At 33.4% G+C, this 16,487-nt stretch overlaps 2 protein-coding genes and 1 long non-coding RNA gene across 10 annotated transcripts in view; 1 reads left to right on the top strand and 2 right to left on the bottom strand.

The window, feature by feature from the left end:
- Positions 1-6: 6 nt before the first annotated feature.
- Positions 7-1,065, bottom strand: LOC112462756. The gene is made up of 3 exons (XR_003041707.1): positions 971-1,065; positions 210-300; positions 7-91 (listed from the first exon to the last, which is right to left on the bottom strand). It is a non-coding gene; the product is annotated as an uncharacterized LOC112462756 (long non-coding RNA).
- Positions 1,066-1,804: 739 nt separating this feature from the next.
- Positions 1,805-5,850, top strand: LOC112462753 (general transcription factor 3C polypeptide 5). The gene is made up of 7 exons (XM_025028722.1): positions 1,805-2,262; positions 2,990-3,145; positions 3,221-3,794; positions 3,870-4,445; positions 4,539-4,747; positions 5,209-5,392; positions 5,467-5,850. Exons 1-7 carry the CDS (start codon positions 2,122-2,124, stop codon positions 5,547-5,549), a joined length of 1,923 nt encoding a protein of 640 aa, XP_024884490.1. The 5' UTR covers positions 1,805-2,121; the 3' UTR covers positions 5,550-5,850.
- Positions 5,851-5,953: 103 nt separating this feature from the next.
- The window catches only part of LOC112462754, an 11,044-nt gene continuing 510 nt past the window's right edge, over positions 5,954-16,487 (bottom strand). Inside the window, exons 1-7 of one of the 8 annotated variants that reach the window (XM_025028724.1) lie at positions 15,957-16,462; positions 15,157-15,203; positions 12,942-13,830; positions 8,977-9,326; positions 8,085-8,245; positions 7,129-7,313; positions 5,954-6,412 (exon numbers count right to left, since the gene is read on the bottom strand). In XM_025028724.1, the coding sequence (XP_024884492.1) occupies positions 6,119-6,412; positions 7,129-7,313; positions 8,085-8,245; positions 8,977-9,326; positions 12,942-13,037 (1,086 nt within the window). In that variant the 5' untranslated portion in view covers positions 13,038-13,830; positions 15,157-15,203; positions 15,957-16,462 and the 3' untranslated portion in view covers positions 5,954-6,118. Of the gene's footprint in view, positions 6,413-7,128; positions 7,314-8,084; positions 8,246-8,976; positions 9,327-12,941; positions 13,831-14,282; positions 14,995-15,156; positions 15,204-15,933; positions 16,463-16,487 lie in introns of those variants that run through there. The other 7 variants (XM_025028725.1, XM_025028726.1, XM_025028727.1 and 4 more) reach the window with 7 other exon arrangements.

Genomic DNA, 16,487 nt, shown 5'->3' with positions numbered 1-16,487 from the left:
AAACTGTTTTCCTCCAGTAACGGCAGTAATAATTGCATCTTTTTTGAATTGTGAGTCACTCCGACAGTCGTTTCCTAATATACTTTCTCAGCTGCACTCCAACATAATCAAAACATAAATATTAATTATTCGAGAGGTATATAAGGATCGTTTTCAAGGTATCACTTTAGTACGAAGTTCGCAAGGCAATGTAAGACCTATCGACTCACCAATGAATATTTAATAGATGCCTGTTATCAGTCCTGTTTCAAGAAATTATATGCTTGTATAAAGCCATCTAACCCATTTTACCATACTCGGCTGAAAGTATAAGAAGAACGTATGTCGATTTAATTGGAATTTAACGAGAAACTGATGGCTCGTGTGTAACATACGCGGCTATTTAGAGTAACGTATTTTCTAAAAAAATACAGGCCTTATATTTACTTCGCATCTTAATGACGTGACTTAATATTTGAAATTTCCTACTTATTTACTTTCATTTCTTTACGTAACAAAATCATCCGCAAATTTATTGATAGTAAAAACATAGGCATGAAGTCAAATAGCTTCGTATATTAGATCATATATGAAGTTCTTTCTTTTGTAGTTTTATACAAAGTACTTCTGAGAGATTAGACACTTGCGTTATTACGGTTTTTAGATCAAAATTTTCGTATTTTTTTCAATTGTAATTTGTTTAAAATACAGAGCTATTTGATCACGCTTATCTTTCTACTAGAAATAAATTACGAGTGATTCTGTTGCATAAAGAAAAGTTATCATTTCCTCATTTTCTTATAAATAGTTTCTTTTTAAAGACGTTTAATCTCATACCGTACAATATTTTTGAAAATGTTACTAAGAATTATTTTACCAAATAAAACAGGTTTATTAGATATTAAATATTTCATAAAATATTAGCGGATGCATTTGCGTCCACGCACGCAATCTTATAATATAAATTATTTCATAGGGCAAATTAACGTACAGCCGGTTATATCTCACGGATTCTTGCATAATTCCATCTTGTCAAAGTAGAGGACATGGCCATTCTTTTGGAACATGCATATCTATATCTTATAATATGTGACGGCCGTTTTCTTGCCATACATTCGTTCAGACAAACTAAAAATGATTGACAAATATTTCTCGATGTGTCTCATGTGTAATTTCTCGCATCATTTCAACTTTTTAAATAAAAATCTGTCTCTAAATGTACTTAATATCGGTAAGCTTTCAAAATACTTTATCAAAGGCTTTTTTCATTTTCCAATAAAAAAATTTTTATACAAAAACATAAATAATAATATATAGATATAATTATGTATAAAATATGTCGATATATATATATAATTTTTTTTTAAACAGTCTAGCCAAATATCTTGAAAATTAAGTCCAGCAGGCAAAAATATTTTGGACAAAAGTTGTATGGTCCGAAAAAAGACCAGTAAAATCAATTTTCGAAACAATCGATTTCGACGGATCATCGCCATTTTTGGAAATAAAATTATAATATAAATATAAAATTATAATTATAAATATGATTCTTTTTATATGTATAATACAAATCTTTTTCATACAAAAGTATTAAGCTAGAGTTATCAAAACAGCTGTCAAAATAGTTTACGAATTATATTTTGTACTGTATTCTCTGGCATATATTTTAACATAAAATATAAAGAATCTTGTAAACTACACGACTTTTTTGAATACTTTAATATTTTTACGGACAGAATAATGAAACGAGTCGATTGGTATAAAGAAAACACATAATAAACTTGCCTTTCAAGGAAACATGCGTAATTGCATATTGCAAATTGCAAATTGCATAAACGACGCTGCCATGCGCACGACGAGCTATTTTGCAATCAATTGAAATTTTCTCGATACGGCCGCTGCTCCTGAGACGAAGCATTGCAGGCCTTAACAATTGTTACACGCGTTCGGAGGTTCAGGATTGTCAAAACACGAGCGGCAAGAAAAGGGAATAGTGGGGCAAGAAGTCGCACACGTCACCGTCACCATCCGATGTCAACAATAGAGCTGAAACAAATAGGGACTTGTTGTCGATAGGTTATGAGGAATAACGCTCTTGAGCGTGATTTGAAAACTTGTTGTATTTATTAGAGAAGCAATACGATGAGCGAAGTCAGTGATCCAAGTGACACCGAGATGTCCGATAAACAGGACGACAAGGATCCGGACTTCAACGTGGAGGATTATTGTCGTGAAATCGACAGCGAAGATTCCTTCGCCGAATCGCTGGACAACAATATTAACGTACGTCGAAATGCTTCAATATATTTACTTTAGTCCTGCCGTTTTAAATTTGGATAAAAACATACTTGTTCGATTCCATTTTGTTTGAGAATGAAGGACTCGAAAGGCAAAGATCGTTGCGCGATACCGAAAGAAATAGCTGAGTGTTGAAAGCGACGTGTTTTTGAAGGTTAGAAAATCTGTCGTACCGATCGAGTAAAACGAGCGTGCGTCACGATCGAATTAGCGCGAAATAAAATATGAAATAATATGACGTTTTTATAGCAGAATATATTTCATGAAAACTGACGGTGGGGAAGAGTTAAACATTTGCCCTTTGTATATTAATAATCTATCTATTTCGTAAAACTTTTTGTGTAATTTTTTTCTCCCACACTTGAAATAAAATATGACTCATGTTTGCATAATAATAAGTATATACTTTTCCCCCTTCTTTCCTTTTTCTTTCTTTCCCGTATATAAAGTTTAATTTTAAAGAGTTAAATAAATGTAATCGAATAGATGCATTATTTCATGCAAAATTATTTTTCCAAGACCTACGTATCTGATAAAAACTAATAAATATATCTCTTACTTTTTTTTACAAAGGATTACATTTTGTTGATTTACTCCTCACATTCTATATTGCAAACTTGTTTACAATTCTATGAGTTTGTGATTTATGAGATATTATCAATTGTATGTAGATTATATTATATATATATAGGATCTTTTTGTCTTATTGTAGGTAAAGGAAAATAATCCACAAGATGGCAAAGATGCAGGCCCAGTAATTTCCGGACACAGATTTGACAAGAAACTAATATGTATTAAATATCCAGGAAATGTAGTCAACGTCGATAAAGCTATTGCAACGTTGGGTGGCATTAGTGCCATTTCTATGGTATGATAAAATAATGAATACTATATCCAATTAGTTTAATTACATTATCTAACTCTATATCTGATTGTTTAACAGACTGTAGACGTTCCTAACAGAAGATTAGAACTGCGGTTCAGACCTGACGACGGTTACAGCAAGCCTACTTGCGGGGATAGACATAGTACAAACGGTTTCTTGCTTAGAGTTAGAGTAAAAAAGAATAAGGTAACACAAGTCAAAAGTGCTACGGTGGAGCTTGTAAAACCAACATCTATGGACATTACAAACTCGGAAGCTACTACTTCTCGCATTAGTAAAGATCCTCATACATCCCATTCAGACAATGAACAGATTAATGCAACATTTAATGTCACAAGAGAAAGAGACAATTATGATAGCGATATTAGTGTCGATAATTTGACCATCCAGGAAGAAGACCGTGATCTTGACTCTACGCATTGTAGCGAAGAAGCAGCTGAGAAAAAATATACCGTAGATAACGATGATAAAAACTTGTGTGATCCATACGTAGACAAGAATCTATCGAGAAATAAAAATAACACATTTGCTTTCGACAACAATAAGTATGAAAATTTATCTCAAGAGACAGACTATGAAGTACCAAACTTGAAAATATTGGGAAGAATAGAGACTGAATTCAAATTTACCAGTATGTTGTATACAAATTATGTACGACGTTATCTCTATATTAATTTTTCTTATATTAATGTCTTTCCTTTTTTAGATTTATGTGATTTTCAATACTTACCAATGACACAGAACAAGTCGAATCCAAAGAAATTGGAATGCATATACAGCTCGATTTATCCAACGGGCATTCCGCTTTACTCTTGGTTAAAAAACGATGTACCTTACTTCCTACCACCAGCTGTCTTCAGCAGAATGGACACTATACAACAATATATACCGAAAACCGAAATAGATTCAAATCCGGAGAATGTAATTGGTAAAAACAAAAAATCTCAATCAGGCTTTCCCAATTACATATACTTTTCCACGTCTGAAGTACCCGCCGCGGCGCCGAAAGGCATTGAGTCTGCTATGAGGGTGAAGTTTCTTCAAAACACGCACTTGGAGCAAGTACGCCAGCTCTTCGAGGAGCGTCCAATTTGGTCAAGAAACGCCATTATGTACAAGACACAATTTACATCCGAACAGTTGAAAATATTATTGCCATCTGTAGCATATTATTTTATGACTGGACCGTGGAGAATTATGTGGGTGAAATTGGGCTACGATCCAAGAAAGGATATTAATGCAAGAAAATATCAGACACTGGATTATAGATTAAAAGCTATGCGTAAGTTACATTATTTTTGACTGTCAAAGATATCTGAAGTATCTTTATTTAACATAAAAAATATTCTATAAAATTAATTTTTGTGATCCGTAGATGGATTAGGTTCAACTGTCAGATGTAAAAGAAATTATTCAAATTATACGTTACCCTATAAATCAGCGCCAGTTTCCAAACAGAAACCTGCAGTACTTACTGCCACGTTGAGTCAGAAGCAAAATTTGAAGAAAGAGCGGCATTTATATGAGAATGTGTACATATACCAGGAAGGTATGGTACCTCCTTCCCGACAAATGTTTTATCAGGTTTGTCAATAGTTTTCTCTACAAAAATAGTATGTTATGAGGGTATTAATTGCAAAATAACATTATAATAAGGCAACTAAAGGCACAAGAGATTCGAATAAATTATATGATTGAATAGTTGAAAGCAAAAATATTCTATTTACCAGTCAGGTTTAACAGATAAAACTGTCCGAATATAACTTTTAAATATAACGTTCATACTCAAACGATCTGGAGCAATTCTAGATAATCTAAAATATAGTCCTGAAATTGTTTATACTTTATAATGTTCGTATTTACGTTATGAGTAACGCTCAAGTTTTGGTCCGGTCTCGCTCCAGCAACGATTCGAAAGAATAAACAATGAAAGAATATTTGATCAGACCGTGAGCGGAGTATGAGTGGACCGATAGTGTGTATCGGACCTTACATTGATTCCGAGCACTATTATAAATTGTTACTTCCACTCATTCTGTTATTAGTATTGCGACGTCATGGTAGGAGAAATACAGGAAATGCTAGCAAAACTTCCTGATTCTTTACCTGATGCAAAATGTCACGAGAAGAGAGGATGGCTACCAACTGGTTTTGATGTACAGTGCAGAGAAATTTTAAATAAACAAGTGCGGGCTGTTTTGAGAAAGAGGATGAACATTCCTGAGGACCGTACGTGTCGATTTTAGTTTGCTAAAAATAAAATTATTTATTTATTTGAGGATAAACTTATATTTTTATTACAGATCCAACGTCGCTTCCACGGAAACGAAAACGTGGAATGAAATTAAAATATAATAAACTGATTAATAAAAGAACACAACAATAAAGAATACAACAAATTCTACAGAAATTCAGGCAAATGTTACTTCTACTTCAAAATTAAAGGAACAAGATTAATATTGAAGATTGCAGAGCTCGAATCCAAGTGATGAAAATTATAATTATGTAAAATAAGAAATTTTGATTACATATTTGCAATCAAGTTTCTGTTTGCTTCTGTGAAAATATTAAAATGTAACATTCTAATACTTAACATTTGTTCACGAAACATTGGATATAAGAATATGTTACAGATATATTTATATAACGTATATATTAAAATAAATATAAAATACAATTATCCTCAACTAATAGTCATAGAATTTCTTCGTATTACACGTAGACCTATATACATTGTCTACTCGACTGTACAGCTGCGAATCATAATGAATGAATATCTACATATTCAATCTGAGAATTAAGGTGTGAAGGCATACATGGCGTCTGTGAACTTCATCTTCATCTTTTCTCATGCCAAAAAGTAATTTACCTAATAACACTACGTTAGGTACATCATCGCTTCAAACTTCGAAAAAAAAAAAAATGGCAAAAGCACAGATGAATTTGTCGCTTAATCTAAAGATGCGCTAATACTTCGACAGCTACCGGTGGCGTTTGATCGCCACTAAGGATAACCGGTTCGGATTCAGTTTGGACAATCCTAACGAGATTTGCGTCCTTCTTCGAAGATACTAAAGTAATATTAGGCGCGACATTGGATTCGGCACAATAACTTGGCGGTCGACTCTCCCTTGCTGTACCAGGAGTCACAATACTTCCCGCATTTGACCTGTAAGTCGGTGGCGGCGACGACGTAGGCTGCAATCGGTCCAATAACAACAACCGAAGTCTATACTCTTGCATACTAGCCTGTAATAAAGTATTCATGTACGAAATATTCCAAAATCACTGAATGGTTTTTTAATAACAGATCCTTCGAATAATTAAAAATTGTTTTTTTATCTTAGCAAAAGGATCGAAATTATTTATTTCAATCTTCAAATGATTTGTAATATACTTTAATTAAGTAAATTAAATTATATTAATGCTAGAATAATTTCAAGGGAGTTAAAATGATGTATTTGACATTTTTAAATAATTTAAGTAAGAATTACTCATTTTTAAAACATCTTCTATTTCCTTGACTTTTATTGAAATTTTTATTGAAATTACATAGATAATTAATTTTATTAATTTGTTTTCTCTTTTTCTCTTCTCTAAGATTTCTTTAGTAGAAATAAATATAAATTACTCTTCGGTAGTTCTAGTGTTAATTTATAATATATATTTTTATTAAGTAATTAAGCAAATTAAAATTCTTTTAAAATCTACCTGAGATTAACTGAAGAATATAGTTTTGTTAAGTATTTATCTTCTGAAATGGAGTTCACGAAAAGCCTCTCTTTCTCTCTACCTCAATAACTTGTAACTCGTAAATTACAATTACTCGACATTCTGGCTGAGAAAGACTTGACTCCAAATTAGATGATAAATCTAATCTTAAATCGCTTATGAAAGCGATTGTGTTATTTAGTGCAATATAACCGAATAAATTTTTAATAAAACGTTGCTTTATAAATATATACCTGATAGCTCGGTGGCGGCGTTCTAAATTGGAATTCCGGATAGATCATAGCGGCGTATGGATGTATCGGTCTCGCCGGGGGTATTCTACCGGAAATGCTTGTGAAGCCGAATAAGCTGCCGCAATAATCTTGATTAGTTAATCGCCATGCCACTGCACTCACCAATACCAAAAGCACTCCTATACCTGTAACAAAAAATGCATACTATAATTATAATACAAACAAAACGACCTACAATCTTCATTTGTCACTACTCTATAATGGTCTAAATAACTGAGACACAAGTTGCTCTTTACGTAAAAATAAGAAAGAAAATAGATTCCAATAGGTATTATTCCTTTAGTCAAAAGGCAGCGGCGTCTGTTCGTTTGTCTATTCCTCTATTTGTTCCTCGAGCCATTATTCCATCGATCTCACGGTTTTCGCGTGTGTAAGTGTATAACATCAATCTCTGTAAGTGGCGTTCCCTCAGTGTGAGAAGCATTCTAAGCGGGTCGCAGCTTACATGCCCACGTTTAGAAAGTAACTGTTGCGAGCTCGAGTTTCCCTATTCTCTCCTCTCTCTTCCTCGATCTTGCTGCGCGCCACGTGCAGTTGATCGCTATGACAATCTACATGTTACGTCTTATTCTTCAGTCTCCGATTACAGGTTTCAAGAATTTCTTATAATTCCGTAATTTAAAAAATACATTTCTCTGGGGAATATACTGGTAAATGTAGTATTTATATCGCTCTTTCATAATTCTTTTTCTACAAACAAATTGTTTGAATTACAGAAACAATAAATCGCCAAATCAGCCGAATATAACGACAAATATACATGCTTTTTTTCATCACATAATTCACATAAAATATCGTAGTCTCTTTTTCAAAAACTCAGTTATTATCGACGCTTAATTGCTAGACTTTTTTTTATTAACATCGAGAAACAAATAAGGAAAAATGCGTTTATTTACCAGACATAAATATTCCCAAAAGGTGATCACGACCAGAGGCTTTAAGAGCGCCAAGGAGTGTGCCTGCACCGGCGCAGACTAGACCTACGAAGCCGACACCCAATATGGACCAGCGTACTGGCGGGGAACCCAAACCGCAACACTGTTTTGGTACTGTGTCCCTGCAATGCAAAAAAATTGAACGATACATGTTCGTTGAATAAACGTGACATATACTCTCGTGACAATTATATGATCGCGATTGCTATATTGTTACAGCGTAGCATCAACCGTGAAGCTATATAGTTATATGGCTCTTAAATGATACATTGGTCATGATGTCATGAAATTCAAACGAGGAATTCGAACAAATCATGTGATCAAACTATTCGAATGACATGAAACTTTTGTTTAACTAGATGCCAATAATAATTGTCTTCTAGATTTTTATCTCTTAAACATCCAAACGTTTTCTGAACTATTATTTCATTCAGCTACGCACCATTCTAATAATTTTGTAATCGCATACCAATAAAAATTAAAATTTAAAGTAAAGTTAACTATAAATATTGGACGATAACAGTTAAACTGTAGATTATTGAATATCGTATAAAATTTACAAAAAAAACGCATGAAATGTTTATGACAAAATTTTCCGAATTTTTCACTTGTTTATAATATTTTGCAAAGTAGATGAAAATGTAAGCAAAATATAGACAAACAGTGGATTCCAGAATATAAAGAAACGCATTTAAGGATGTTCATGACAAAATTTAGTTTTTTTCCCCCCAAAAAATAAAAAAACAAACAAACAATTATAAACAAATTATAGATAATCAAATCCCGTATAAATTTCATAAAAATTCGCATTTCAGAGGTGTTTTCCCTACCCGAGACAAATATCGAGGCTCACCTGCCGAAAGCAGACACGCTAGCGGGTACAGGGAATGGTAAACCGAGGCTGAGGCCTCTGAGGCTCAAATGCGGAGGCGGGGGGTGAAGGAAACCTCTGGCGGGTGGTACCAGCGGCATTCCCAGTGCGGTTGATGCCGTCTGGCAACCTGGCGTGGCGGCGGGATACGTCGGTATAGAGCAAGATCTCAGAGCGCGACGATGCTGTCTGCGTATTCGTCGCTCTCGTCTACGCGCGTCTCGAATACCGCTGGGAATCTCCTCGGTCTGGCTCGCCGGAGCCCCACTTTGAAGCCCCAGCTCTGTCTGCGCCTCCGTCGAGGTAAAAGACCGACCACCGTCTCGTGCTTCCTAAAATGTAAACGAGCTGTGAATTTGAGCGGCTCAGCTCGATCTAGCCGCAACGTGACTTTTTTACAAATTGTCAACTTCTTATCGTCAGACTTTAAAATACGAATAAAATCGCGTGGAATATAAAATATATTCCATGTAAAATTATAAAAGTATATACGTGACAAATTATATTAAGATTTTATCATTCTCTTAAGTATATCTAATGATGAGACATTTACGTAGAAAATTTTAATATTCCTGTTTCCAATCTAAATTTTTAAATGTGAAAAATGCATTTTTATTAAAAAACAATACGTATTAACGATCCCGATATTATTCTAAAATGGAACATTTTTTAATCCTACTATGGTTTTTTTTTTACAAACTATATATAAGTCACTGTAGAAAACAAAATACAATAAAAACAATAAATATTTTATTTTTATCAAAAAAAGTAAAATAATATAATTTAATGTTGAAATAAATTATAATATTATACGTTAAGTACATTTAATATTCAACTAAATAAGAATTTTATTGAAAATTATTAAAATAGAAAAAGAACGAGAAACCTTTTATTTTATTAAATTATTATTTTACGTAATTTTTAATCATCGCTCTACAAAAAATTTATTGTGAAACTCTGACAGAGGCAATATTTTTCGCAATAAATACTCCGCCGTGCTTTAGAAAGATATTTATCAATAATATTATTATTAAATTGATTATCAATTTAATTGTGTAAATTTTATTATCTCAGCTTCAGCTCGGGATTGCGTTTCAAGACCGACATATAATCGGCACGTAGTTTGATGAACAGAAAATCATATACAAATTTACGCAAAAATATTATTCAGTAGATTCCCGACTGATTATCGCATACTTTTTAGCTGGTTGAACAAAAAACAGTATTTTTTATAACTATAATTATTCGTAACTTATATGATAATATGATAGATTTTAAAACCAAATATCTAGTCAAACGTAGTAAAAAAAAAACATTGTAAAAATCGGTTTGGTACTTCTTAAGGAAAAGATATATAAGAATAAAAAATCGTAATTTTGAAGGAATTTTTTATTTCAAGGATTTTGATGCGCCACAACCTCGCATGTCCAGGTGTGAAACTGATCATTTTATCGGTTTCACACATCAGTTGTTGAGAGTTCAAAAGAATAAAATATAAAAAGTTTATCGTTTTTTATTTTAATAATCTTCAATAAAATTCTTATTTAGTTAAATGTATTTAACGTATAATATTATAATTTATTTAAATATTAAATTGTATTATTTTAATTTTACTTATATTATTCTAACTTTAGCTGCGTTCCGATATTCACTGTCAGTACTGAAAATCTATAGTGTACGTTACGTAAACTATAGATTTTCAATACTTGCAGTGAATATCGGAACGCAGCCTTTATTTCAAATAGTTCTTGATACGTCAGACAAATAGTTCTGGTTAAAGCAAATTACTTTAGGAGAAACATCTTATGTGAGACACAGCACCTTTATCTTACAAGAGTTTACTTAACAGTCTTTATCAGATTTCAAGAGATTTGCAGTTCTGCACGAGTTCTAAAGAAAATTCTGCTTTTTAAAAGCAAAAGATATTGGTTAAATAAAGATGAGTTTTGTGAACTTATTTAAACAAAAGCAAGTTATGCACTTATTTATACATCTTATAAAGCGTTCTGACGATAAATTCTTCTTAAAATAATTGTATTCTTTTTAAAATAATTTTTATCGCTCGTGAAAGGACTCGTACCTCTGACTACAGTGGTGAGATGCTTAATTTCCAAGAGTTATTTTAAAATACACTGAAATCGATCAGCGTTTTACTTTTATATCCGCAGATACGTATTTTCCTCGCGCGATAAAAATTATTCAAAAAATAAAAAGGATTGTTTATCGTTAAAACTCCTTAAAGTCGTGATAAGCTTAAAACTGTATAAAAAATATTTTAGAATACACCAAAACCTTAAAAATTGATCAGTCTTACTCATGCATAAATAAAAGCGCCGAAAAGTTGTTTAAAAATAAAAAAAAAAACAATTACCGTCAAAACTCTTCATAAAATGTTATAATAAACTCGGAATCACACAAGAACCATTTCATAGTAAGTAAAATTGTAAAATTGTAGAAGATATATAATTGTCTTATATCGGTATATTTAAGAGCGCTTGTGTGTGTACTCATCTCTGTTCAAATTTAACCAATATTTTTTACTATAAAACGGAAGTCTTTCTAGATAAACTATGTAAAACTACAAATTTCAGGAAATTTAACGAAAAATGTCTAACTTCCGTGAGACAAAGTCAAACGCTGTTTCAGTTTATCTTGAAGCGATGTCCTGCTTTAATAGCCAGAACCATTTGTTTAATCTATCAAGAACTATAGAACTATTTTTGAAATAAAACAAGAATCCTCAATTAAGTTAGTTTAATTCAGTAATTTAATTAAGTTAGTTAAGTTAATCAGTTAGTTATAATTTTAATTAAGTTAGTTTAATAAAAAAATGATTCCAAGTTTCTGCGTCAGCTCCTTACACGACATATTTCCTGCAACAATTAACTTTTCTCTTTCTTTGTCTACTTCAAATCAAGGCTACGAATAAAGGAGAGATTTGACATCAATATATCGGAAATATATCTCTCGATACGGAAGGTTGAACAAGAGTATTTTGAAAAAACGAGATAAAATGCTGTTCTTGCTTATGTTTCGTTGCATCTTTGGTGCTCGTTTCAAGTTGGTTTTTATCGATACTTTCATCGTTACGGACCTTTCATCGTTTTTATTGACATTTCATCATATTTATTCACATTTTATAACTATATAGTGTGCAGTTCATACCTATAGAGTGTACAGTTTCAGTGTGCTTTTATTTTTTACATAAACTTTCAAAATAAAATCGGAAAAAACCGGGAGCTATATTAATTTTATCTTAATTAATAATCTAAAAATAAATTTTTTTGTAATAAGCGTTGAGAAAATATTAAATAACATTTTTTTACACATACACTAATATTTAATTTTTGATAGGATTCTATTAGAATTTGTTAACATAATTTTTCTGTTGTTTGAGTTTTCGCAAGTTTTTATTAGAATTATTTTATGAATAATATTATCATACATTTAAGCGTTAAAATTTTAAATTCTAAATTTTTGAAAACTTTCAATTTATTGCAATAAGAAAAAAAACAAAGCTTAAACTTTCTTTAAACGATTCTTTGTACATAAAAACACACGATATACAAAATTATAAATACGAACAATATTCTATTCTAAAATCTGTGATGCGAATTATAAATGTGAATTTTAAAGTTACTTATAGATTAATATAAAGAATCTAATTTAATTATAACGAAATTGTTACGTATAACTGAATCAGAAAACTCGTTTGACATTTGCGTGGTCTACTCCGCTCCGCGTAAAGACTGTACGTACAATTTCTAGACATTTAAACGTGTCCATAAATCATGTTATACAGCTCGAAACGCGCAGAAAGCCACTTTCTTTTAAATAAAGACAATCCGGACATTTTCAAGGGTACCCTTAATTCCTCTCAAAGATTTCGGTCATTCGACTGGCTGCGCGCGTGACACGTCGACAGAGGAAACGAAACGAAACGGTACCTGTGTTTGGTCCGCGCTGCTCCTGGCATTATCCACAGCGGCACCGTCGACGGCGACGACGCTCACGGGTCTCGGGTCGGACGGGGCCTCGGCCATCGTACGATCCTGAGCATCGGTCCCCGCAGTCGTCGCGACTTCTCCGAAGACACTTTTCTCCGTCTCGCAATATATGATATCTCGCCTGGATCGTCCTCGTCTTATTCCTCCTTAGGCACCTCTGATTTTTTTATTTGTGATTTCCTCTTCTCTCACTCATCCGTCTTGCATTAATCTGCGTCTCTTCACGATTCGATGTGAAACGACGGTTCACTCGCTTGATTTTTTACCTCCTGTTTCCTCTGTTCAAGTCACCGACACACAACTGGCTTGATGACGTTAATACTCGAAGGTGAAACGTCGAGGGTCCTTCCTATTTCTTTATCTCCCTCTCCTCTTCTTTATCAGCGATAGACGCTAGGTGCACAATTGGAGAACGTCAGGTATGGCAATTCCGAGAAACGGATATGAACACAATGGTAACGCACTCGGCGCCGTTATCGTCTATTGAACTGGCCGGCCATACGGCAAACCGGTCCGTCACGAAACTAGATCCTTTCTCCGCGGCGCCGAATATCACCGCGCGTGTTAACGCACTCTTAACACAGCCTCCGGTTCCACAGTATGCCGCTAACTCGCATGGGAGCGGCATCGCGCGAGGATAACGTGTTAGTTCTTGCCATTACGGCGTAAATCTCTTGTAACGCGGCCAAGCGCACGTCCCTTCTCAGCCGACTACCGTCTGATCCGCGGCGATGTTGATCCCGCACGGTCTAAAAACCAAAGCTCTCTGCTTTTTCATTACTCTACGCGACACGGCCATCCTTCAGAATCCTGGTCTTGCGTGTCTCGGCTGTGAGAAAAAAAAAATGCTTTTAGACACAGACGTTTGGTTTGCCATAAATTGATTCGCTTGAGAATCCACATGAGAGAGAGTGATTTCAAAGTGCTCGTTTATAAAAGGGTTCAGAGTCACTTAAACTCATCACAAAATTTACTAACTTTTAATTAAAAAAAAAAATCATTTTTTAACGCAAGTAAATAGAAAAACGTGCCATATACGATCGGGCTGGATCTTTGGGCCTAATAATATTTTTGCACGTATTTGTACATGCCTGCCGAGAAATTTCGACGTTGTAATATAATATAAAATAATTTTAAAATAAAGATATTTTGTTTTTATATGATTTTCGAAAATAAAACTTACCCGGACCTCCGATTGTTACAAAAATTTTAATATGGCTCTCTTGACAAAAAAAGTTAGGGATTCCTAATTTATATACGTTTTTCAGCTCATCGAACTACGCGTTAATTAATGTCTATCTTGAAACGCAGACTGAAACTGGAATAATACAATCACATTGAGAATCAATTTAATGATAATGATGCTAATAAGCATCTTTAGAACCATTGCGCGAGATTTATTGCAAAAAATATTTTTTATCCTCAATATTTTTCGACTTCATTTCTATAGCGTAACACAATTTATTTCTAAAATTTGGATTCTTTTTTAAATGGCAAAATTTCAATTTGACAAAGATTGTCTTTTATTTTATTCTACTCCCCGTATAAATTTAATACAAATATTGCATACTGCATAATAATGATATTGTACAACACTACGCTTTCCCTTTTCAAATTCCTGTAATGATAAGTATAAACAATGGAAACATATAGAACCTATGTATATAGTTATTAACTTATTTATTGTGTCATTTACCTTGTAATCGTAAAATATGAGAACTACACATTTCGTAACTTAATAACTGCTTAACAATAAATACATCATAATTAAAAAAAGAAACGAATTATCTCTATTCTTTTCAACTTGGGACACAGTGTATAAAACTTTTGAACTGAACAATAATACAATGGCATGTACAATTACTCCGCGATGTGTCATCCAATTCAAAAGACTTGAAAGCAAAAATTATACCGTTGTGACATCAAATGGAAAGTGATTTTTTAATATAATCCAACATGAAACATTTGTAATATTAAAATCGTAAAATGTCTTTTAATTAAAAAAACTGATTTAAAGGAAGAGAAAAGCTTATATAAGGTAAAAAGTTTCAGTATTTTATTTAAAAAATACGAAAGAGATAATTATAATTAATCAAAAAAATAATTAATTACAGTTGCGAGCAAATTATTTGCAAAATATCAAAATTATCCTTACTTTAGACTATTGTACTTTTGTTCACATCCAAATGTAGGTATGTCCATCTGGAGTAAAAGAGACCGTAATATTTTCTTATAATTAGAATATTTAAATCTATTTCTTTCTAAGCAATCTGTATTTTTAATTTGTTTTTCACGTAAAATTATCCTCTCGTTACGAACAGTCTGTACATCTCGATATTTATTGGCTAAAGATTTCGTAGTTGAACGATTCCAATTTTCGTATTAAGTGCGAAGAAATCAACAAAAATACTTGCATTTTCCATTTAACTTGGTTTATCATGATCCGTTTTAATTTTTTTTTGTAAAATTTGAAAAATCGAAGTAGCCAATCGAATTATGAATTATGAATCACGATCGCTCGACAAAAGATAAATATGCCACTAGGCTCTTCCGCCAAGCTTTTTATGTCCGAAAAGAAAAAAAGAAAGTATCTTCTTCGCAAAGAAAACACGTGTCTTACATTTCGCGTTTAGTGACGCACTTTAAACAGAATCAAATCGGTTCCGGACAATTGCGACACGCGTCTCTTTGTCAGAACTACTTTCTACTCTGCTCAAAATTACTCTTTCCCCATCCACGCATAATTTCTCTCCCACAATAACCGTTAACAATGTCACTGTAAAAAACTTATTGTTTCAATAATCGATTTATCGATTTAAGTGAATTTACTGTTCCAACAAAAAAAAACAATGTTTCCAGCCTGAACAATAATCCTGACAAATAATCGGCGTGCAATTCACTGAATTGAAAAAGGTATCTATACAAAATTTACACAGAAATATTTTTAGAAGCTACCAAGATCCAGTCCGATCGAAGACGGCATCTTCACTATTTAATCGCGTTATCCTTTCCCCCGTATGGTTCGCTCTGTCTTTCGACGATCACCTGCAACCTGCATACATCTTAAAATAACGTGTTTAAATCGCGGATTAAAAAGCACGGCGCGAGAAAGCATCGTTCCCCCTTCTCCACCCACGTATACATCGGCCATCGCGTATGTACGATATACAAGGAGAAAATTTTCCAAAAAAAAAAACCTGCATCTCTCTCTTTCCGCGCCGTTGCGAGAGACACCTTCTCTCAGCACACTTCCAGCATGGCGAGAATATATGCGCGAGTTGCCATCGAGACACGTCTGTAAACCGCATACGTTCGAATCAACAACTTCAGAGTGTCCTGCGATCTCGCGAGCGAGCCAAACCGATCCGCCGCGGAAAGAAGGTGCTCCCGCGTAACGTACGTTCGCGACAACAAACGGTAAATCAGGCCTACGAGAGAAAGAGAGAGAGAGAGAGAGAGAGAGAGAGAGAGAGAGAGAGAGAGAGA

Source organism: Temnothorax curvispinosus, unplaced genomic scaffold (genome assembly GCF_003070985.1).
Source record: "Temnothorax curvispinosus isolate PA1 unplaced genomic scaffold, ASM307098v1 QBEX01012734.1, whole genome shotgun sequence".
Lineage (NCBI taxonomy): Eukaryota > Metazoa > Arthropoda > Insecta > Hymenoptera > Formicidae > Temnothorax > Temnothorax curvispinosus.
This window is presented reverse-complemented; position numbering and strand designations above follow the sequence as displayed.